We start from the raw sequence: 23,239 nt of genomic DNA, 5'->3' as shown, positions 1-23,239 counted from the left end.
AATTTAGAGAGGAGGATATTGTGGGGGACCATGTCAAAGGCCTTACAGAAGTCCAGATAGATGACATCTGTAGCTCTTCCCCCATCCACTGATGTAGTCACTCCTTCACAGAAAGCTACTAAGTTGGTCAGGCAGGACTTGCCCTTGGTGAAGCCGTGCTGGCTGTCCCGAATCACCTCCCTGTCCTCCATGTGCCTTAGCATAGCTTCTAGGGGGTTCTGTTCCGTGATCTTCCCAGGCACAGAGGGGAGGCTGACAGGTCGGTAGTTCCCAGGGTCCTTTGTACCCTTTTTAAAAACGGCTGCAATATTTCCCTTTTTCCAGTCCCCAGGGACTTCACCCAACTGCCATGACTTTTCAAATATCATGGAGAGTGGCTTAGCAAGTACATCAGCCAGTTTCCTCAGGACTCTGGGATGCATCTCATCAGGACCCATAGACTTATGTACCTTCAGGTTCCTTAGGTGGTCACGAACCTGATCTTCTCTTACAGTGGGAGGACCTCTGACCCCCCAATCCCCATCACATGGCCCATTGACTCGGGAGGTGTGAGGAGAGAGGTTGCCAGTGAAGACCGAGGCAAAGAAGTTGTTGAGTACCTCAGCCTTCTCTTCATCTGTTGCTACCAGCTCGCCACTTCTGCTCATCAGAGGGGGTCCGCTTTCCTTAACCTTCCTTTTCTGGTTAATGTACCTATAGAAGCCCTTGTTATTCTTCGTATCCCTCACCAGGTTCAGCTCCAGCCGAGCCTTGGCCTTCCAGATCCCATCCTTACACAACCGGGCAGCATCCCTGTACTATTCCCAAGCCACCAGTCCCTTCTTCCACTGCCTGTGCAATCTCTTCTTGCCCTTTAGTTTGACCCCACAGGTCATGGCTCAGCCATGCCAGCCTCTTCCCTCCCTTGCCCGATTTCCTGCACCCAGGGACTGAGATCTCTTGTGCTCTATGGAAAGCATCCTTGAAGACCTGCCAGCTCTGTTCTGCTCCTGAGGCCCCTGAGGGCCGTTTCCCAGGGGTCCTGTTGATTAACTCCTTGAAGAGCTGGAAGTTTGCTTTCCTAAAGTTCAGGGTCCTGACTATACGCTTCACCTGACCCTTATGTCTCCGGACTGTGAACCACTGCGTGATCACTGCAGCCGAGGCTGCCTCCAATCCAGATGTCACCAATGAGCTCACTTACATTGGTGACCACCAGGTCCAGTACTGCATCCCCTCTGGTACGGCTGTCTATTACCTGGCTTAGGAAATTGTCCTCCAACAACATGGGTTGGCCCCTGCAGCACATGGAGGTCCCCAGTGGAGCAGATATCAACACTGCAACCCATGGAAGACCCCACACTGGAGCAGGTGGAAGTGCCCTGAAGGGAGGTTTAACCTCATGGACTGCCCGTGCTGGAGCAGGCTCCTGGGAGGAACTGCGGCCTGTGGAGAGGAACCCACACAGAAGCAGGTTTTCTGGCAAGACCTGTGACCCCGTGGGGGACCCATGCTGGAGCAAGTCTGTTCCTGAAGGACTGCACCCTGGGGAAAGGACCCATGCTGGAGTAGTTTGTGAAGAACTGCAGCTCATGGGAGGGACCCATGCCGGAGAGGTTCATGAAGGACTGGATCCCGCAGGAGGGACCCCACCCTGGAGCAGGGGAAGAACGTGAGGAGGAAGGAGCGGCAGAGACAAAGCATTATCAGCTGATTGCAGCCTGCATTCACCATCCCCCTGTGCTGCTTGGGGGAAGGAGGGAAAGAAGTCAGGAGTGAGGCTGAGCCTGGGAAGAAGGGAGGGGTGGGGGTAGGGGGTTTGAGATTTGTTCTTAGTTCTCATTATCCTGTTCTGTTTAATTGGCAATCAATTCATTTCAGTTCTCCGCGTTGAGTCTATTTTGCCCGTGACAGTAACTAGGGAGTGATCTCCTTGTCCTTATCTCGACTCATGAGCGTTTTGTCATATTTTCTGCCTTGTCCTGGTGAGGAGGAGGAGGGACAGAGCAGCTTGGTGGGCACCCGGCAGACAGCCAAGGTCAACCCACCACACACCCTTGCTGGCTCTTTTAATCCTCAGTGACAAAGCTAATCCTACCCATTGTCCTTCCCTTAGGGGAGCTCTTTACATCTGACCTGCTCCTTCGCAAAGGAGGCATCCTCCCCTCCTCATCTGCCCTGCTACTCTTTCTGGCAGAGCCTGTCTCCCTCCGTTGCAGCACCCCAGGTGAGCAAGCTGTCCCACCACATCTAATTTAATCCACAAAACTCACAGGGCTGTGAGGGTCCAGTTTCTCCTATCTGTTCCCCTGTTCCGCCTGCCTGCGCACGTTTGGGCTGCGGCACCAACTTGTCCCAGGAAAACATGGGAGCAAGGGCCCAAGACCCAACGTATGGAAAGGCTTTGCTTCAGGGCACAGACGTGCTGGAGTGTTTGGTAGATGGCAAGGTAAGGAGGAGATGAGGTGCCCACAAAGAGAGCAAACCCTGATGTCTCCAAGGGCAGAGGAGCAGGGCTGGGCAATGACACCTGGCCCAGAGAGGGCTTTGGTGTTTCTGCATGAACTCTGCAGAGCTGTGGGGCTTGCAGGACAAACTGCAGGGAGGACAGGGAGCTTCAGAGAAAGTCTCTGGGGGTAACAGACTTTGATCCAGCCACTCTGTGAACATTGTTGTCATCTTCCCTCTTCGTAGCATCAGGCAGGTGAATCTCAGAGATTGAGAGAGAGAATAGCCAAGGGCTGAGAGCACAGGGAGAGGGGAGGGCATCCTGGTGTGATCTGCCTCCCAGTCCTGCAGTGCCCCTGGGTGTGGACGGGACAGACCTTGCATCTGTGCTGTGGTGCTGGTGTTCAGATGGCACACAGGCACCAGACCCACCTGGGGGGCCCTGGGCTGTCTGCCCCACAGCAGCTCCAAGAGGGCACAGCTTTTCTGGAGGTCCTGTGCTGTGTTTGCCTGCTGAGTGCAGTTGTGTTTGGCACCCCAGGCACCGGGCATGGCACTCGAGCCTTTTTTTCATGCCATTAAAATGAGAGCCCTGATGTATTCAGTGCAGGGATGTGGATGCGACTTAGCTTCGCGGTGACTGGAGCTCCAGGGAGTACAGTGGATAGAAGAGACCTGGGTCTCTGTCTGGGGCAGTCCTCCATTTGGTTACCTCAATAGCTCTGCATGCTCCAGGGAGATACTTGACAAAGGCACGGAGGTGGCTGGTGTCAGTGTGGGTGGCAAAGGATATCCCCGTTCCCCCTCGGGCCCTCAGCTGATGCTCAGAAGAATGTGGGTGTTCTCAGAGATTTTCCATCAGAGCTTGCAAACACTTGCCCACGTCTTGGACCACCCCTGGCACCTCAGTCATCACCAAGTGTCTGAGTGTGAGCGCCTGAGTCCCCACTGAATGAAGCCAAGGGGCTCAGAGCAGGAGCTCACAGGCAGGCCACTCTTTTATGCCCTCCTGAACTAAACCAGAGGATTCCCTTTGGCGTGTGGGGTGCATGGGGGGAGCTGGATGCCACTTCAGCCCAAGGGTTTCCAGCTTGGGATGAGATGCCTGTGTTGCCTCGGCTGAATCCCTGCGTTGCACAGGGGAAGCCAACCCCTCCCTTTCCCTGCCTGTGTCTCTTTTTGCTATGGTACAGGAATGGGAGTGTCCAGAGGGGAACATTTACACCTCTCACAGTCAGCCGCACTCTGGTAGGACAAACCATGCTGCTGGAATCAGTCTCTCTCCACGGTTTAGTGAGGGATTGTCCATGATTACTTGAGTTGACTTCAAAACACATTCCCCTGGAAGGACCAAGCTGCCTTGCAGGAGCAGTCAGCCCTTGGAGCCCCAGGGACATCTCAAAGGAGTCCGGAGGCGGCAGAGAAAGTGGTGCCTTGGGCTGGGCCTCTGCTGCTGAGCTGCGCTGGGCTCCTGGCATGGAGGCAGCTCATGGCAAGTGGGCAGCACTGCAGAGAGACAGCTCTGCCCAGGAGCAGCTCCTCTGCAAAGGGCGGCAGGGCTGAGGGCGCTGCCTGCAGGCACCAAGGGGAGAGGAGTGGGGAAGAGAGAGACGGCAATCTGGAGGGTAAGGAGAGCTGAGAGCTCTTTGTGGGAGAAATCTTCACAGCCCTAAATACAGTAAGTCTCTGGGTGTAAGGCAGCACCGCTCCGGTTCCTGGAAAGACCTCCTAAAGCTGGCACATGCCACAGCTTATGGAATGTGTCAGGAGGACCCTCAGAGTTTCTCTAGTGTAGAGGAGGAGGACATGCTCCAGAACAAGGATTCCCCACTGCACCCTCAGAGGACTGGCTGTGATGGCTGCCTTCTCCCAGGGATGGCTGCAGGGTGTGAAGGTGGGTGTGCAGCCAGGGGTGCCCAGGGCTGTCCTTCCGAGCAGGGTCCCTGCACCGCAGGGGGCTGTGTGCTGGGGCAGGGACTCTGCCGCCTGCCAGGGTCAGCACTCAGCCTGCCCGGGGAGCTCCCAACAGCGCTATGGGGAGAAGCTGTGGGTAGAAGGAGTGAGCCCTGGCAGGGCAGGGCAGGGTGCTTCCGCTGTTGAGAGGGACCTGCATGCATGAGGGCTGCTCGCAGCTCCAGATCACCCTGAGGACATTTGCAGAGGGTCCTGCTGAAGGATGTTGGAGCAGTATTTACCTGAAAGGGAAGGATTCTGTGCTTTGAGTTTTTCCACTCTTGCTTGGCTGGGTGGGCAGTGGGAGATGGGAATTTATTTCTCTGCTCTGGAGTAGGCAATGAGACCCCAGTTCTCGCTAGGACTTGTCTGAGCTGCTCCTTAGCCCCTGCACACACAGAGATGCCCCTGGGCAGTGCCCTGCTGCCAGGAGGTGCCTGCAGGGCAGAGCTGAGCACACAGCAGGTGGGATGGGCTCTGGGAGCATGGAGAGGGAGGAGACGTGGGGACAGAGAAACTGCTGCCAGAAGGCACAGCTCTAGGCCTCAGAGACATGGGCAGGGAGCAAGAGGGAGCTGCTGCCAGAAATGCTGTGGGAGTGGGGATTCAGGCATCTCCCTGCCATCCCCTGCAGTGCAGGCACAGTTCCCAACGCAACCCTTGATCTCCTCTCCTACCCATCAGAGCCTCTGCCCCCAAAGCCATGGGTCCAGGTCATGAGTCATCACCTCAGCAGCTGGACCTCCAGCTGAAGGCTTCTTGGAATGTGGTACACAAAGAAGATGCTAAAAGCACTTGCCCTACAGTGTTATCATCTGAGCGGCAGTGAGCACAGCTGGGTAAGGAGGCTTCACAGCATGCCCATATGTCTTTCTGTCCTCGCTTCATTTTTTTCTGGAGCATTGCTCCAGAACACAGAAGAGTGTTCTTCCTTGTTTCTCCACCTGTCCGTGGTACTCTTGCTCTCTGGGGTTGGGGTGGGGATGTGGGTCAGCTTTTGTTCTGACGCTGACTGTGGAGGTCCTTCCCCTAGGGGTATCTTCATGGAAACTCGGTGCCCAAGCTGCATTTTAAGCTGTGACGACTCATGGCATTCCCTTGGTAGTAGTGGAGACTGAGCTGACTCATTCCTCATTCAGCTCAGGGAGGGACTTTTCTATGAGTAATGGCATGTTTTCTTCCTCAGAGAACTCTCTCGTCCTTGGACAGGTCCTCATACCCAGAGGGAGCAAATGTCCAACAGCAGCTCCATCACCCAGTTTCTCCTCCTGGCATTCGCAGGCACACGGGAGCTGCAGCTCTTGCACTTCTGGCTCTTCCTGGGCATCCACCTGGCTGCCCTCCTGGGCAACGGCCTCATCGTCACAGTCATAGCCTGCAACCACCACCTCCACAGCCTCATGTACTTCTTCCTCCTTAATCTCTCCATCCTCGACCTTGGCTTCATCTCTACCACTCTCCCCAAAGCCACGGCCAGTTCCCTCTGGGACACCAGGGCCATTTCCTACTCAGGTTGTTCTGCCCAGGTTTTTTTCCTTTTTGTTTTTCATGTCAGCAGAATTTTTTCTTCTCACACTCATATCCTATGACCGGTATGTGGCCATCTGCAAACCCCTGCACTACGGGACCCTCCTGGGCAGCAGAGCTTGTGTCCACATGGCAGCAGCTGCCTGGGGCAGTGGGTTTCTCAATGCTGTGCTGCACACTGCCAATACATTTTCACTACCCCTCTGCCAAGGCAATGCTGTGGAGCAGTTCTGTGAAATCCCCCACATCCTCAAGCTCTCTTGCTCACACGCCTACCTCAGTGAATTTGGGCTTGTCATGTTTAGTGCTTTTGCATTTTGGTGCTGTTTTGTTTTCATTGTGGTGTCCTATGTGCAGATCTTCAGGGCCGTGCTGAGGATGCCCTCTGAGCAGGGACGCCACAAAGCCTTTTCCATGTGCCTCCCTCACCTGGCCGTGGTCTCCCTGTTTGTCAGCACTGGCATGTTTGCATACCTGAAGACCCCCTCCATCTCCTCCCCATCCTTGGATCTGGTGGTGGCAGTGCTGTACTCGGTGGTACCTCCAGCAGTGAACCCCCTCATCTACAGCTTGAGGAACCAGGACCTCAAGGATGCCTTACGGAAACTGATCCAATGGGTGCTGTATTTCTCTGACAATAACCTGCCTCCCTTCGTCTGCACATTTCCCAGAGTTTGTCCTAGTCCACAAGTCTGCTTTTTCTTTTGTGATAATTCTACTTAGAGATAATTTGCTGGGTTCATATTCCTGTGGACATTTGATCCTGTTGTGTCTGACCGTTGCACAACATGGTGTCACGTGTGGCCTGTCAGTTTGCAGCTCTTCAATAAATGGGGATCTCCTGGGTACAGTTCCTTGCTTCTTCCTCCAAAGTTGCTTCTTTGAAAATGCCAAGGACTTGGTCTTTTAAAGTTTCTGTTCTCCTTTTGCTCTCAATGGTTTTGGAGTTAAGCTCAGGGTAACGCTGGGTTCCACTGGATGAAAAGCTCTGCTTTTAAAGGCTCTCTTCTTGGTGTCCAGTGGCAGTGGAGATGGCCCATGAGCTCGCCATTATTTCCTCAGGTTGCTTCCTGTTTGACAGGAGTGATAACACGTACCAGACTCTTTGAAAATTAATTTGTAAGGGTCAGGAGAGGATGGGGAATCCCCACGTGCCCTGGGGTTGGAATGAATGGAGACTCAGAAGGTGGAATACCCTCAAATGTGAAGTTCCCCAAAAGTAAAGCACTAAATTGATATATCCACTAAGAAGGACTCTGCAGTGCCATGGGACTCAGTGGGGACTAGCCTGAGAGTGCCTAGCCTCTGCTTCCTCATGCCCATGTGGCCAGCACTAGCCGTGGGGCTGATGGGGAGCCTGAACCCTGCTGTCTTCCCCCCAGCAGCTGCTGTGGCCTTCAGAGGGGCTGGGGCTGTGGGGTGAGTGCCCAGAGCTCTGCAGCAGCCTGCACTGGGAAGTGCCATGGAGCCAGCCCAGGCTGGGCTGCTCTGCTGGGCTGGGCTGGGGAGAGGGCAGGGGAGGTGGGGAGAGGTGGGGAGGGTCTGGGCTGGGCTGGAAAGAGCCCGGGAGAGAAAAACGCCAGTGCAGAGCTAAGGTGTGTGAGTTTGCAGGGTAGGGGCAGCCAGCACTCCCAGTGCAGAGCCAGGTGTCATGGTGAAAGGAAGCAAGGCATCCAAGGTGCAGAAGAGACGGGCCTGGTCTGTGCCATGTGCCCTGAACACCCCAGGGAAGCTGCTGCAGGAAATTGTCCCCGACCAGTCCCACCCACTGGCCATTTCCATCTCTGGCCATACACCCCAGCTCTGAGGAAGGACCTTTGCTGCATGGTCACGCCTGTCCTCCTCTGGGGCTCAGTCATACCCAAGTCCACTGCCATTATTAATAAAAAGGGATGCAGTTTCCTACTGACAGCCATTACACACCAAATCCCACAGCTCTTGCCACAGCTGGTCTCTCAGCCAAGCCCATTCTCAGACAGCTCCAGCTGGATCAGGTGCTCATGACCTTGTCATGACAAATACTGAATACTTCCATTGAGTGAGATCCCAAGTCAGAGGATTTCTTTACATTCAGTTTATAGGCTAAAGCACCCCATGCTCTGCAGATATCTCATTGCCTTATGTCTGGCCAGAAACTTCCTTATTTCAATATCTATCGATTGCCAATTATTATCCTGCCCAGTAATACAGTTACAAGACTGCTTTCACCTTCCTAAAAGCTTAGAATCATAGCATCATAGAATTGTTAAGGTTGAAAAGGACCTCAGAGATCACCGAGCCCAACCTGTTTACCTAAGAGCCTGGTCCACCTCTAAACCATGTCCCTAAGCACCACATCCACGCGTTTTTTGAATACTTCCAGGGGCCGTGATTGCACCACTTCCCTGGACAGTCTGTTCCAATGCTTGACCACTCTCTGCGTGAAGAAATTTTTCCTAATATCAGATCTACATCTCCCCTGGCACAACTTGAGCCCGTTTCCTCTTGTCCTATCCCTTGTTACTTGGCAAAGAGACCAACCCCCACCTCACTACAACCTCCTTTCAGGCAGTTGTAGAGAGCAATAAGGTCTCCCCTCAGCCTCCTCTTCTCCAGACTAAACAGCCCCAGCTCCCTCAGCCGCTCCTCATAGGGCTTGTGCTCTAGACCCTTCACCAGCTTTGTTGCTCTACATTGGACACGCTCTTGCACCTCCATGTCCTTCTTGTAGTGAGGGGTCCAAAACTGAATACAGGATTCAAGGTGCAGCCTCACCAATGACGAGTACAGAGGCACTATCACCTCCCTGGTCCTGCTGGCCACACTATTCCTGACACAAGCCAGAATGCCATTGGCCCTCTTGGCCACCTGGGCACACTGCTGGCTCATGTTCAGGCGGCTGTCAACCAACACCCCCAGGTCCTTTTCCTCTGGGCAGCTCTCCAGCCACTCCTCCCCTAGCCTGTAGCGTTGCATGGGGCTGTTGTGACACAAGTGCAGGACCCTGCCCTGAGCCTTGTTGAATCTCATACAGTTGGCCTCGGCCCATCGACCCAGCCTGTCCAGGTCCCTCTGTAGGGCCTTCCTACCCTCCAGCAGATCAACACTTCCACCCAACTTGGTGTCGTCTGCAATTGTCATAGGACAATTCAGGGTGGAATGGTCTTGTACTCAGGAGGTCTCTAGTTCTACCTTTGGTTCCAAGCAGGGCCAGCTCTGAGGTCTGAGCAGGTTGCTCCATAAATGTCAGCACCCCTGTACAAAGTCTGCCACCATTACGGAAATGGAGATGAGGCATTTGACCAGCTCCTTGAACCCAAGAATGGGTATGCCATGCCTCCTGAGATTCCCAGGAACACCTAAGCTTTGTGTGCAGAGAGGCGTGAGTCCTCCTTTGGTGTCCTGGCCAGTCTCCTGGCAAATGCGGTGCTTTAGGCTGTGGAGAGACTCAAAAGAATCTTTTTGACCAGGTTAGTTTCACTTTTCATGCTGAAATGCAGGGCAGCTGAAGGGAGCTCAGAGCTTCCAGGCTCTCTGCTGCCCAGTTAGGACTTCAGAAACCAGAAATGCAGGTAACGGTGTTGCGTCAGTGTCCAGCACATGGAAATGTTGGCTTCCTTTGGCCCTTGCACAAATCTGGCATCTGTCCCTTGGCCGCCTTTGGCTAAAGAAGAAACAGCTGCCCTCTTTCACCCCCTCCTCCACAAAACAGGGAGAAAAGATAGGAAGCAGGGATAATTTAAGGACAATACTGTCTAAGAAGTGTAATATTTAAATGTAATATTTAAATGATAACGAAGAGCTAGCAGTGAGAGAAAAAGCACTGTTCTAAGAACTTCATGCCAGAAGCTAACTACTGAGCACTTATGGCTATTTTGTCAAGTAAAAATGAATGTTGGAATGAAATTAAAGTGCTTTAATTAATCATAATGACAAATAAGAAGGAACTCCTTTACAGCACTGTGCTGTTCCTGTTATTATAGTGATAGTACCGCTCATTCCTTAAACAGCCTTGAGAGCTGCTTTATTCTTCTCATTTCCAAAGCTCAACCTACTCAGATCGTCAAATCTCTGCGACCCAAATGTCTCCAACCTCCTCTCATCAAAGGTCTTTTACCCCAGGACACTTCTCACGATCACTTCAATACACTGCCCAGTCTCTATTTTACATCTGGGTGAAGTCAGGGTATTCCTTTGCAAAGCCTTCCCCACAAAAGCCTTTTCTACGTGCTCATCCCACTGGTATCATCACCTCCTGCTGGGTACAGCTCCATCCTCTTTCTGCAGAGCTCCATGGGATGGGCAGTTTTCCTGTTTCTTCTGCCCATTCACCTTCACAACCTTTTTGGATTGTCTGCGTATCAAATGCTGTCTCAGGAAACACGTTTATCCCCCACAGTTTCAGCCATTCCCAATTGTGCTCATGATTTTAAAAAGCTGCATGAAGAAAAGGAACAGGGGGGTGTTTGGAGCGATGGTGCTTGTCTTCCCAAGTCACCGTTACGCGTGATGGAGCCCTGCTTTCCTGGAGATGGCTGAACACCTGCCTGCCCATGGGAAGGAGGGAATGAATTCCTTGCTTTGCTTTGCTTGCACACACGGTTTTTGCTTTACCTGTTAAACTGCCTTTATCTCAACCCACGATTTTCTCTACTTTTACCCTTCTGATTCTCTCCCCCATCCCACCAGGGGGGTAGTGAGCGAGTGACTGTGTGGTGCTTAGCTGCTGGCTGGGGTTAAACCACGACAAACAGAAACTCCAGAGGTCTCTGGGCCCCTGTTCCAGTGTTGGACTGGCCCCCTGGTGATTTTGTTTTCTTTTTATTCTTTATGTCAAGTTAGTCAAGCATTACACAGCTCAGTGCAAGACATCATAGACAGGGGAAGATGACCTTCATGTCTTTTAACTTTTTTAAGCTGATTCCACACAGGACACTGTAGATAGTCCGTGGCATCTAGCAAGTGATTTCTCAAGCCTGAGGGCAGTCATCTCTTCATCGGTTGTGTCACCCTCTGGGCCCTACTGACTACTGACCATGCTTTGACTCTTTCCCTTGAACGTTACGTTGGTCAGACGCAGCTTGAAGTAGCTATTGGCATCATGCTCTTGAGGGGCACTGAAGGTGCTCTGGAGTACAAAGATATCATGGTGGGGCATGGCGTAACAGGAATGCCTCAGGAGACCTCTCCCCTTCTTGAGGAGGATGAAAGCCAGGCTGGACACATGGTTTTGTCTGAGCAAATACGGGATGCTTTGTTCAGGCAACCACGTAACCCAGTGGGACTTTTGGTACTGCTTGGGACTATTTTACATCCTCGGTAGCATCACTTTGTCCATAGGAGTCTCCTCAAGGCAATTCTCACTTCCTTATTCCTCAGGCTATAGATGACAGGGTTAAACATGGGGGTCACAACTGTGTAAAACAGGGCAAGGTATTTGTCGGTGTCTACCGAATCCCTTGACCGTCGCTTTAAGTAGACGACTGTGGCCGAGCCATAGAAGAGCATCACCACCCCAAGGTGTGACGAGCAGGTGGAATAGGCTTTGCGTCTGCCCAGACCTGAAGGCATTTTCAGAATCGCCCTAATAATTTGAATGTAAGAAGTAACTATTAAGGAGAAGGGAAGGATTGCGAAGAGCAGGATGATGGTGTACAGCATCACTTGGTTCCAGAACGTGTCTGCACAGGCCAGTTCCAGCAGTGGGGGGACATCGCAGAAAAAGTGATGGAGGTCATGGGATGCACAGAAGGGCAAAGTGAACAGCTGGTAGGTCTGTCCTACTTGCACTGGTACGACAGCCACCCAGGACCCCACCACCAGTCTGATGCAGAGACCCCTGCTCATGACGAGGGTGTAGCGCAGGGGGTCACATATGGCTATGCAGCGGTCGTAGGCCATGGCAGCCAGGAGAAGGCATTCAATGCTGCCCAGCAAAACCAGGCAATACAGCTGGGCAGCACAGCCCAGGAAGGAGATCCTGCCATCCGCCCGCAGGAAACCCACCAGCATTTTTGGCAGAGTGACTGATGTGTAGCAGATCTCCAGGGTGGACAAGTTCCTCAGGAAGAAATACATGGGGCTGTGGAGGCTTGAGTCCACCACTGTGATGAGTGCAATCAGGCTGTTCCCTGTGAGGATCATGAGGTATATGGCCAGGAATGCTGTGAAGCACAGGCCCTGCAGGCCGGAGTGGTCAGAAAATCCCAGAAGAATGAATCCGGATCCAACGGTGTGATTCTCCAAGCCTTTTCTTTGGGGCATTTTCCCTAGACAGAGCAATCCAAACATCAGGCTCTTAGAGGATGCTAATGGCCTGTCCACCATCCCACACACTTCAAGCCTAGAGAAAGACTACGAACATCAGCGTACATGTGATTGCAGGATTAGGCGAGCTGGACCAAGATCTGCCTGAATGTCTGGAAATCTAACATGGTTCGCTTGCTGCAGGGGGAGGGTTAAAAAGAGGAAAGAACAGAATCCTTGAGCCTGAATGGCTGGGTTTTTTTAATATGGGTAAAAGAAACTTGACTTTCTTTTTCAGAGTTGATTTTCTTAAACAGAATACCTGGTGAGAGATGAGAAAAAAAGGAAGAAAAAGGATAAATACTCACCCTTTTAAGAACAGTCTTGCTTACGTTCCTTGTCCAGATCTTGTCAGAGCTGCATTGAATGTAAGAACACGAAGAAGAAATAGGGTGAAAAGGAGGAAAGGGATGAAAAGGGGAAGACAAAGCAAGGCAAGGCCAGGCAAGGAGAGGCAATCAAAAGAAAGCGAGGCAAGGCCTGACTTGATTCTTAGATCTCAACGAGAGAGATTCATCCCAGCTCTCCTCACCTGTAAGAGCTCATCCCCTGGCGCCGTGTTTGCACACAAACATCTTGGAGACTATTTGAGACCTGAATCATTACTTTTTACATGGTGAAGGGTGAATCCCATCAGAAGTACAACAGGCTTCTATCTGCCAACGAATCGAGTGACACTGATGCATCCAGGGGACATTTGAACAAGACGGATAAGCAGCAGTTTATGCATAAATCTCAAGTTTTCAGAGTGCTAAAAGACATTTTAATGCAAGCAATCAAACTGCTTGATGCACTTTTCAGTTATGCAGAGAAGAAAGTGATTAAAATTTGGTGATCTCCTTACGATACCCAATTTTCCGGAGCAGGTCAGGCTTTTATAACTTCTGAATGAGGCCTGAATAATTCAGCATTCCTAAACTTGCTGCTCTGTCGCTTGGATTTCTGACAGCTTACAAATCCAGCCGAGGGCCCATTCGCTCTGACCCCAGCCCTGCAGTGCTTCCCACTCCCCTGCAAGCCCTCGCAGAAGCAGAGCGATGCTCTTGCTGCCTGGGGAACTGAGCCTTCCCTTTGCATTCCCCACCTTCCCAGAGCACAAAGACTTCGTGCTGGGCACACTTGAGGGATGGGAGCTACAAGCAAGCAGCGCTGCAAGAGCTGGTTGCTTTTTCTGCAAAGAGACTCAGCTGAACGATGTTTTAGAACCTCAGCTTGACATGGGGAAAGAATACCCTCTTCCAGGCAGAGGACTGAGGATGCTGGCCATGTCTATCACTACCTCCCTTTGAGGAGTCTTCTTAAACTCGGATGTACTAAAGATGAGAACAGCCGGTCAGAAAACATGTGATAAAAGCATTCAGACTAGCCAAGTGAAAAACACAGGGTGGTTTTCTCAAGAGAAAAATCCAAATTCACAAAAACACACGGTCCTAATGGTGAGATCCTTTTCCCAAGGTATTCCAGCCTTTTTCCTGTTTCTTTCCATCTCATAGAAGTGCCATTCAAAATTTCCAAGATAAAATTAAGGTTTGCATGAGTGAAAAGTCACCATGATTGTTTTCTAATCTACCTACTTTTTCGTATAAATGTACAGAAAAATAAAATACTTCTCTGATACCCACATTTATTTTAAATTAAGGCTTTCACTCAAAGCAACCATTTACATGCAGGTTACCCACGTACCAGCATTTCCTGCTTGTTTCAAAATGCCCTCAAACATACAGCCTGTTCTTTTTAACTCTCCGATGTCTCAGTGCTTCACAAGGTCATGGGCACAGCACGGTTCAGGTTAGCTTTGGTCATGGGAAACTGCCAGAGTACTTCTTAGATGGTGACTATCTCACGGGCGGCACTTTTCAAAGCTGAAGGAAGCCCATTTCCGTGTCCAGCCAAGCTGCACAGATGCCTGCAGCTGCTTCTGGCGGTGTCTGTGCTGCCACACTATCTCAGCATTTCAGGGCATGCCAAAAGGGATTTACCGTTGCCAGGAGCCAAGAGGCAGGAACACCCTCCTCAGTCCATGGTGCTGCAGGAGGCAGTGGTGACCTCTTTTTCTCTCCGTCATTCCCCTCGAAACCACCTGGATATGGCTCTCTGGACACGTCTCTGTCACTCTCACCTGGTTATAAGACAGTTAGGAAGCAGCCTCAGGAGAGAAGGCGGGGATGCTGGTGCTGCCACTGCTCCTCCCTGGACACCCACGGCACCAGGAACTATTTTAGAAAGACTGTCAGAATCACGGGCACCAGCCTGACAAGCACCTTCCAGCATAACTATCGGTCTTTAGAAAGAGAAAAACTGAGACATGAGGTTTAGCTGCTCAAAGGACAAGTGCCCGTGTTATCCTCAAGACGGAGGTGGCCCTGAGAGGTTGAACTCTGACTGCTTGTGGTGTCTGCATGCTGGTTCACATCCAGAAAGAGCTTGGAGAGGAAGCTTGGGTTTGGGACATCTGCATGGCAAGGAAAAAAGGACCGTGTCATGGCACTACGTTGCAGATCTCTGTTTCTGTACAGAATAATTTGGCCCCAGTGCCTCAAGAATGGTTGACTGAGCCTGACCTAGGTAGACTTGGTGTCTTTATAGCCAATAGCACAAATAACCCCTCCAGAGGAAAGGATCTCCCACCACTGTGTGAGGTAAATGCAGTCCCTGATTCCTTGCTCTGAAACCCGACATGTGACTCAACAGCCTCCAGTCTGTCCTTTCGGGTTACCCAACAAAGTCAGGATTAAGACAAGAAGGTCATCTCCCACCAGGACCAAAGGACCCAATGGTCAGGAAGGCTATGAAGTGCTGTGGCTTGGACAAATCCAGGCACTGCAGGGTGCTTTCCTCCTGTCAGAGCTGTAGGATTGTAAATATGGAGAGAGACCGGGGTCAGCAGAGCTACTCCAGGAGAAATATCCCACCCAAAGCCTGGTTATCTATGTAACTAAGCTCTGATTAGAGCTCAACAGAGAAACAATGGCCATGGTATATGAGAAATAGAAAATGGTTCGTCTGACCTGAGTCTGATTTGGGTGACACACAGTGGTGCCCACAGCCATGGTGCCTACAGCCTCCAGTTCATGAGGAAGCAGAGGGCAGCTGCTCATGCTGCCAGGCCTTGAACCAGCACTGACAGGATGATACCAGGATGCTCGCCTGTCCATCCCATCTACCCAAATTATCTTTTCTTTCTAATGCTGTTACCATAGTAATCATTGCCTGAGACGGTATTACAGATGTCGTTACACAGGTGCTGTTGGCCTTGCAAGATGCTTTAGGATACCTGTTAGGTTAGTCAGGGTTTGGGTTCAGGTTTGAGTTAGAGTTAGGGTTAGGGTAAGAGTTATGGTTACACCTGGTTTAGAGTTAGACTTCAGGCTGTGGCTGATGTTCGTTTCGGGTTAGGTAAGGGCTAGAGTTAGAGTTGAGGTTTATGATTGGAGTAGTGGTAGGGCTAGTTTCGGTAATGGTTAGGGTAAGGTTTAAGGTAAAAGGGTTAGTTCAGGGTTAGGTTAGGAAGCATTTGTCTTCCCAAGTTACCATGAATGTTCCCCCTTCCTCCTTCTTTCCCCCAGCTTTTTTTTGCTGAACATGACATCACATGGTATGGAATATCCCTTTGGTCAGTTGGGGTCAGCTGTCCCAGCTCTGTGCCCTCCCAGCTTCTTGTGCACCCCCAGCCTATTTGCTGGTGGGGTGGTGTGAGAGGCAGAAAAGGCCTTGACAATGTGCAGGCCCTGCTCAGCAATAGCTAAAACATCCCTGTGTGATCAACATTGTTTTGGTCACAAATCCAAAGCATGGCCCCATCTGGCTGCTATGAAGAATCACAGAATCCTAGAATGCTTTGGGATGGAAGGGACCTTTGAAGGTCATCTAGTCCATCCCCCCTGCAATTGGCAGGGACATCTACAACCAGATCAGGTTGCTCAGAGCCCCATCCAGCCTGGCCTTGAATGTTTCCAAGGATGGGGCATCTCCCACCTCTCTGGGCAACCTGTGCCAGTGTTTCACCACCCACATTGTAAAAAAGTTCTTCCTTATATCTAGTCTGATTCTACCCTCCTTTAGTTTAAAACCATTACCCCTTGTCCTATCGCTACAGGCCCTGCTAAAAAGTCTGTCCCCATCTTTCTTCTAAGCCCCCTTTAAGTTCTGAAAGGCCGCAATAAGGTCTTCCCACAGCCTTCTCTTCTCCAGGCTGAACAGCCCCAGCTCTTTCAGCCTTTCCTCATGATAGAGGTGTTCCAGCCCTCGGATCATTTTTGTGGCCCTCCTCTGGCCCCACTCCAACAGGTCCATGTCCTTCCTGTGTGGAGGACCCCAGAGCTGGACGCAGTGCTCCAGTGGGGTCTCCCCAGAGCAGAGCAGAGGGGCAGAATCCCCTCCCTCACCCCGCTCGCCACACTTCTTTTGATGCAGACCGGGATACAGTGGGCTTTCTGGGCTGGGAGAGCACATTGCTGGCTCACATCCAGCTTTTAGTCTGTCGGTACCCCCAAGGCCTTCTCGGCAGGGCTGCTCTCAATCCCTTCATCCCCCAGCTTGTACTGATACCAGGGATTGCCCTGACCCAGGTGCAGGACCTTGCACTTGGCCTTGTTGAACCTCATGAGGTTCACACAGGCCATCTCTCCAGCTTGTCCAGGTCCCTCTGGATGGCATCCTGTCCCTCAGGCGTGTCGACTGCACCACTCAGGTTGGCGTCAACTGCAAACTTGATGAGGGTGCACTTCATCTCGCTGTCTGTGTCATTGATGAAGATATTGAACAGCACTGGCCCCAGAATGGACCCCTGAGGGACACCACTCATCACTGTTCTCCATCTGGACATCGAGCCATTGACCACTACCCTCTGGATGCGACCATCCAGCCAGTTCCTTATCCACTGAACAGTCCACCCATCAAATCCATAACCTTCCAATTTAGAGAGGAGGATATTGTGGGGGACCGTGTCAAAGGCCTTAAAGAAGTCCAGATAGATGACATCTGTAGCTCTTCCCCCATCCACTGATGTAGTCACTCCTTCACAGAAAGCTACTAGGTTGGTCAGGCAGGACTTGCCCTTGGTGAAGCCGTGCTGGCTGTCCCGAATCACCTCCCTGTCCTCCATGTGCCTTAGCATAGCTTCTAGGGGGTTCTGTTCCATGATCTTCCCAGGCACAGAGGGGAGGCTGACAGGTCAGTAGTTCCCAGGGTCCTTTGTACCCTTTTTAAAAACGGCTGCAATATTTCCCTTTTTCCAGTCCCCAGGGACTTCACCCGACTGCCATGACTTTTCAAATATCATGGAGAGTGGCTTAGCAAGTACATCAGCCAATTCCCTCAGGACTCTGGGATGCATCTCATCAGGACCCATAGACTTATGTACCTTCAGGTTCCTTAGGTGGTCACGAACCTGATCTTCTCTTACAGTGGGAGGACTTCTGCCCTCCCGATCCCCATCGCATGGCCCATTGACTCGGGAGGTATGAGGAGAGAGGTTGCCAGTGAAGACCGAGGCAAAGAAGTTGTTGAGTACCTCAGCCTTCACCTCGGCTGTTGCTACCAGCTCGCCACTTCTGCTCATCAGAGGGGGTCCGCTTTCCTTAACCTTCCTTTTCTGGTTAACGTACCTATAGAAGCCCTTGTTATTCTTCGTATCCCTCACCAGGTTCAGCTCCAGCCGAGCCTTGGCCTTCCAGATCCCATCCTTACACAACCGGGCAGCATCCCTGTACTATTCCCAAGCCACCAGTCCCTTCTTCCACTGCCTGTGCAATCTCTTCTTGCCCTTTAGTTTGACCCCACAGGTCATGGCTCAGCCATGCCAGCCTCTTCCCTCCCTTGCCCGATTTCCTGCACCCGGGGACTGAGATCTCTTGTGCTCTATGGAAAGCATCCTTGAAGACCTGCCAGCTCTGTTCTGCTCCTGAGGCCCCTGAGGGCCGTTTCCCAGGGGTCCTGTTGATTAACTCCTTGAAGAGCTGGAAGTTTGCTTTCCTAAAGTTCAGGGTCCTGACTATACGCTTCACCTGACCCTTATGTCTCCGGACTGTGAACCACTGCGTGATCACTGCAGCCGAGGCTGCCTCCGATCCAGATGTCACCAATGAGCTCACTTACATTGGTGACCACCAGGTCCAGTACTGCATCCCCTCTGGTACGGCTGTCTATTACCTGGCTTAGGAAATTGTCCTCCAACAACATGGGTTGGCCCCTGCAGCACATGGAGGTCCCCAGTGGAGCAGATATCAACAGATGTCAGCAGAATTTTTTCTTCTCACACTCATGTCCTATGACCGGTATGTGGCCATCTGCAAACCCCTGCACTACGGGACCCTCCTGGGCAGCAGAGCTTATGTCCACATGGCAGCAGCTGCCTGGGGCACTGGGTTTCTCAATGCTGTGCTGTACACGGCCAATACATTTTCACTCCCCCTCTGCCAAGGCAATGCTGTGGACCAGTTCTTCTGTGAAATCCCCCACATCCTCAAGCTCTCCTGCTCACACTCCTACCTCAGTGAATTTGGGCTTGTCATGTTTAGTGCTTTTGCATTTTGGTGCTGTTTTGTTTTCATTGTGGTGTCCTATGTGCAGATCTTCAGGGCCGTGCTGAGGATCCCCTCTGAGCAGGGACGCCAGAAAGCCTTTTCCACGTGCCTCCCTCACCTGGCTGTGGTCTCCCTGTTTGTCAGTACTGTCATATTTACCTACCTGAAGCCCCCCTCCATCTCCTCCCCATCGCTGGATCTGGTGGTGGCAGTGCTGTACTCAGTGGTGCCTCCAGCAGTGAACCCCCTCATCTACAGCATGAGGAACCAGCAGCGCAAGGATGCAGTGTGGAAACTTTTATAACCGGATGTGTTCCTGGAGCAATAAACTGCCCATTGTCTTCATAGCTGTTATAATGTAACTCATTGCAGGTGCAGCCTGTCTTCTGTATTTTTTGTTATTGTTGTGGTGGTCCTGTGGCCACAGGCAAGGACAGGCAATGAGCACTTCTGTGACAGAGCTGGCCTCCATAACAGCATTTCCAAAGAAAGGTGATGTCCTCAGGGCATTGCATGAAGGCTTAGTTCTTCTTCCAGAGATTCTCTCAAGAACAAGCTCAAGACAGTGCCCTGGTGAGGAAAACACCAGTGAACAAGTGAAGCGTGTGAGTGTGCAGGGCTGGGGCACACCGCAGTGTTCTGGCACAGCCAGGCCTCCAGGGACAGACTTGTAGGACCAGAAGAGCAGGGTCTGGTCTGTGCCCGTGTTTGCCTGACACCCTGGGCAAGGTGCCCCAGGGCAATGGCCACAGACCAGCCCCTTGCAACCACCATTCCCAGCACTGGCCTCTCACTCCAGCTCGGAGAGGTTCTTTATGGAGGGACACCGAATGACTAGGTCAGACGTCCATGTTTGCATTGCACAGAGGAGTCTTAAGCATGCACAGAGCGTGCATGTGGGGAGATGAACCAGAGGGAGCCTGAATGCCATCAGCTGTTCCTAGAGGTGCCATGAAGGCCTGTGGGACAGACAGTGCCTTGAGGTCACTTCACTTTGAGAGTAACATCCCATGGAAAACCACCTGAATGCAGCATTGGGATGTGCTTCTGTGAACCGAGGTCCCTGGGTCCATTCCTCATGCCAAGGGGCATCTCAGACAGATGTGGAGCAGGGCGATACACCGCAGGGCTGAGGTGCCTCCCAGCCTCTGGCAGTGGCAACAGGAGGCCAGAGAGTCATTATGCCTGCTGCAGTGCACTGCCTCCACATGTGCAAGGGAAGGACTCGTGCCTCTGAGCACCCTTGTCTGTAGGAGGAGTGCATGAGGCCAGCTCAGATATGGACACCTCACAGGGCCCTGCCCTTTCTGTCTGTGACTCCAGGTACAAACCCCCCTGGCCCAGGGAGATTCATCTCACCTGCCTCGGACAGACTCATTGCAAATGCTCCTGTCTGCTCACGTCACCATTTCTGGATTGTGCCCTCAAAGGTGTCAGAGCCATCAGAGAGGTTCTGGGGTCCTTGGAAAAGGCAGACAACATCACCTCAGTCCCTGGGAAGGGGATGGGCCAAATACTGCTGCAGCCATTTCCAGGTACTTGTAGGACAAGGAAGGGATTGCCGAACCTGTATGGGTAGGGGAAAGAAGGGGATGTTTTGTACGTGGGCCTTAGGAAGGGTTTTGACATGGTTTCCCAGAGCCTCTTTATGGCCACATTGGTGATACCTGGACTGAAGAAGTGGGTGATGTAGTGGGTGGGAAGGTGGCTGGTGGATCCAGCCCAAATGTCAGCAGTGGTAGAGTCCTCCTGGTGGCCACTTCCTAGTGGCATCCCTCAGTGCAAGCACTGGGGCCAACACTCTGGAGTGTCTTCATTAACTGCCTGGATAATGTGCCAGAGTGCCTTTTCAGCTCCTTTGTGGGTGATGCCAAAGTGGGCAGAGCTCTTGAGTGACCTCATCTTGTTCACCCTGCCTTGAGCAGGACAGGCGGACAAGGTGATGTTCAGGGGTCTCTTCCAAGCTGAGTTATTCCAGGATTCAATGAGTCTTTTCCTTGGAGAGCTTTTTGAAGACAGAAGTGACAGAGGAAGAAGGTAAAAACAGAGACAGATACTAGATAAAACTGATGAAACAAGCTTACGTTTATCTGTTCAAATACTGAGCCACAAGGAGGGTTAATGCTGGGTACAGTATCATGTGGTCAAATGTGTCTCAGGAACTCATAATCCAGTAGGAAGCCAATGGCTGTGAAGGGGGCTGTGAGGTCACTTCTGCCTCTGGAGGTGAGAGGCCAACAGCAGGAATGTGTCTGGGAAAGGCACTGTGAGGTCACTTCTTCCTGAAACAGCCGATAGGTCAGCCCTTGACTCATGGCCGGGACATGTGCTTCTAAACTCACCTCTGCCGGTGTCTGTGACGAACCAGCAGAAGGCACCTGGTTGGCACATTGGCTGGGAGACCCCCTCTGCCGAAGGACCTAGGCTCACTCCGGGAAGGGGGCTTGTAGTTTGGCTGTCCTGTCTCTTCTGCCTGAGTACAGGATGGGACAGCAGGCATGCAGCTCAGTCATGTCTACCTTAGAAGGTGAAAGGCTAGCAGCCATGGAAGATCATGGTGAAGCTACTTCTGTCTGGTCAGGTGAAAGGCCAGAAGAAGGCTGATGGGTTGGGGTGCCTGCTTGAAAGGTTGTTTCCCGGATAGTGGAGCTTTTCTTGGAGGTAGGAAGGAGCAGGAGAGAGAAACAGTGCCACACAGTGCAGCTTGAATGGTGGAGATTGGACATGAGGAGGAAGAAATGTCACTCAGAGGGTAGTGCTGTGGTAGATGAAGTCCTCCAGAAGGAGTATGAGATCAGTCCATCTCCTTGTGTTTCAAGGAACAGAGTGTGAGGGTGGACAGCCATCAGTGAATGTATGGAAATGTCAGGGTGAGAGCAAGGTGAGGAAGCGAGATGGGTGTCTGCAGCCTGCAGGGCAAAAGAAGCAGCTGTGCGACAGCGTAGGACAAGCTGTGGTGGAGATGGCAAAGAGCGCTGACAAGGCTGGAAGTCGCCAAGAGAACCCAAGGCTTTGTCCCCCTGGGTACAGCAACCGTCCCTGCCACCAAGGCCTGTGAGGAGACATGTTGTCCTAAGGCAGTGGGGGGGCCTCATTGCCTCCTTGCACACCCCCAGTAAGGCTGGGAGCTGTCATAGCCTTGTCCTGCACTCAGCATCACCCCCCCACACACACATCCCACTGCCCCAGGAAGAGCCCTGAGCAATGCGTGAGGGACAGGACCTGCCTTCCCCGGGGCTGGGGGTCAGAGCTTGGCCTCTCTGCTTCATAAAACAAAGCCAGGGTTTCCTCAGCAGCTGAGCTGCCTGCACATTCCCTTTGCCTGCCTGCAATCAGCGCCTCCAATTCTCTGCTCTAACGAGTCCCTGGGGAGGCTTTGCCAGTAATGGCCCTCAGTGGGGCTTATGAATACTTCAAGGTACTTTGGGTATTGCTTTTGAGGTTGACTCTTTGAGAGGTTTGTGCAATCTCTTCTCAGTGCCGGAAGCTGAAGGACTCAGCACAAATCCTCCATGGGGCTCATTAAAATAAAGCAAGCCCTAACGAGCCATGTCTCTTCCCGTAATTTTCATCAGGTCTTCAAGAGGTGTACAGATAATTGGAGTTGTTTCCTAGTGTAGTTACGGGGAAAGATTTCAAAGAGCTTCTAATAAACATAAGGTTTTATTTTCAAGGGTGTAGTTTATTAGTTTTCAGTTTCGAGAAGAGGTGATGGCAGCATTCTCCAATAGATATTGCTGCAGGGTGTCTCCTCAGGAGGTCTGGACTGGTAGGAGAAGCTTCCCCTTGGGATCCAAGTTTCGCATTTCTGACTGAAACTCTTTTAGCTATTGCTGAACAGTTCTTAAACAACAGGAAGGCCTTCTCATGCTGTTTCTCACGCTGCCCTTCCAATGAGTGGGCTGGGGTTGGGCAAGAAGCTGGGAGGGTATGCAGCCAGGACAGCTGACCTCAAATGACCAAAGGGATATTGCATTCCAGAGGGTATCACGCTCAGCAATAAAAGCCCAGGGAAAGGAACAGGAAGGGGGGACATTTGTGGTTATGACATTTGTCTTCCCAAGTCATCATTACATGTTATGAAGGCCTGGAAGGTTTCCTGGAAATGGCTGAACATTTCCCTGCCAATGGCATGGAGTGAATTAATTCCTTTTTTGCTTTGCGTGTGAAGGCAGCTTTGCCTAACTTATGAACCTTTCTTAATTCCAACCCATGAGCTTTTCTCACTCTTACCTTTCCAGTTCTCTTCCCCAGGCTGCTGTTGGGGGAGTGAGCGAGTGATTGGGTGGCTGATTAGTTACTGGCTGGGGTCAACCCACCACACTTGTTAATCCTTTTCACATTGGTCATACCTGTCTTCTTTTACATCCTCCTGTGGTGTTTCTGAGATGGTTGCTGTGCTACTTTCTACCTTGGGCAGCAAATCCATGAAACAGGTCACCCCTTACCTTACCTGTAGTGTCCTGCAATTGCTCATGGTGTTATCTTGTCAGAGTGTCGGGCATCTGCACACATACCATGAC

General features: G+C 51.7%; 1 protein-coding gene and 1 pseudogene across 2 annotated transcripts; one reads left to right on the top strand and one right to left on the bottom strand.

Moving 5' to 3' along the window:
- Nucleotides 1–5,780: 5,780 nt before the first annotated feature.
- LOC309603831 (olfactory receptor 14J1-like) lies at nucleotides 5,781–6,994 on the top strand (annotated as a pseudogene). Its single transcript has 2 exons — nucleotides 5,781–6,579; nucleotides 6,989–6,994. The product of its transcript is annotated as an olfactory receptor 14J1-like (transcript).
- A 4,217-nt stretch (nucleotides 6,995–11,211) lies between these two features.
- LOC309603832 (olfactory receptor 10AG1-like) lies at nucleotides 11,212–12,150 on the bottom strand (the record flags this gene model as incomplete). The annotated part of the gene is made up of 1 exon (XM_082338733.1): nucleotides 11,212–12,150. One exon carries the CDS (start codon nucleotides 12,148–12,150, stop codon nucleotides 11,212–11,214), a length of 939 nt encoding a protein of 312 aa, XP_082194859.1.
- Nucleotides 12,151–23,239: the final 11,089 nt, after the last annotated feature.

The sequence above is a fragment of the Platalea leucorodia genome (genome assembly GCF_965183815.1).
Source record: "Platalea leucorodia genome assembly, contig: HAP1_HAP1_SCAFFOLD_207, whole genome shotgun sequence".
Classification (NCBI taxonomy): Eukaryota; Metazoa; Chordata; class Aves; order Pelecaniformes; family Threskiornithidae; genus Platalea; species Platalea leucorodia.
This window is presented reverse-complemented; position numbering and strand designations above follow the sequence as displayed.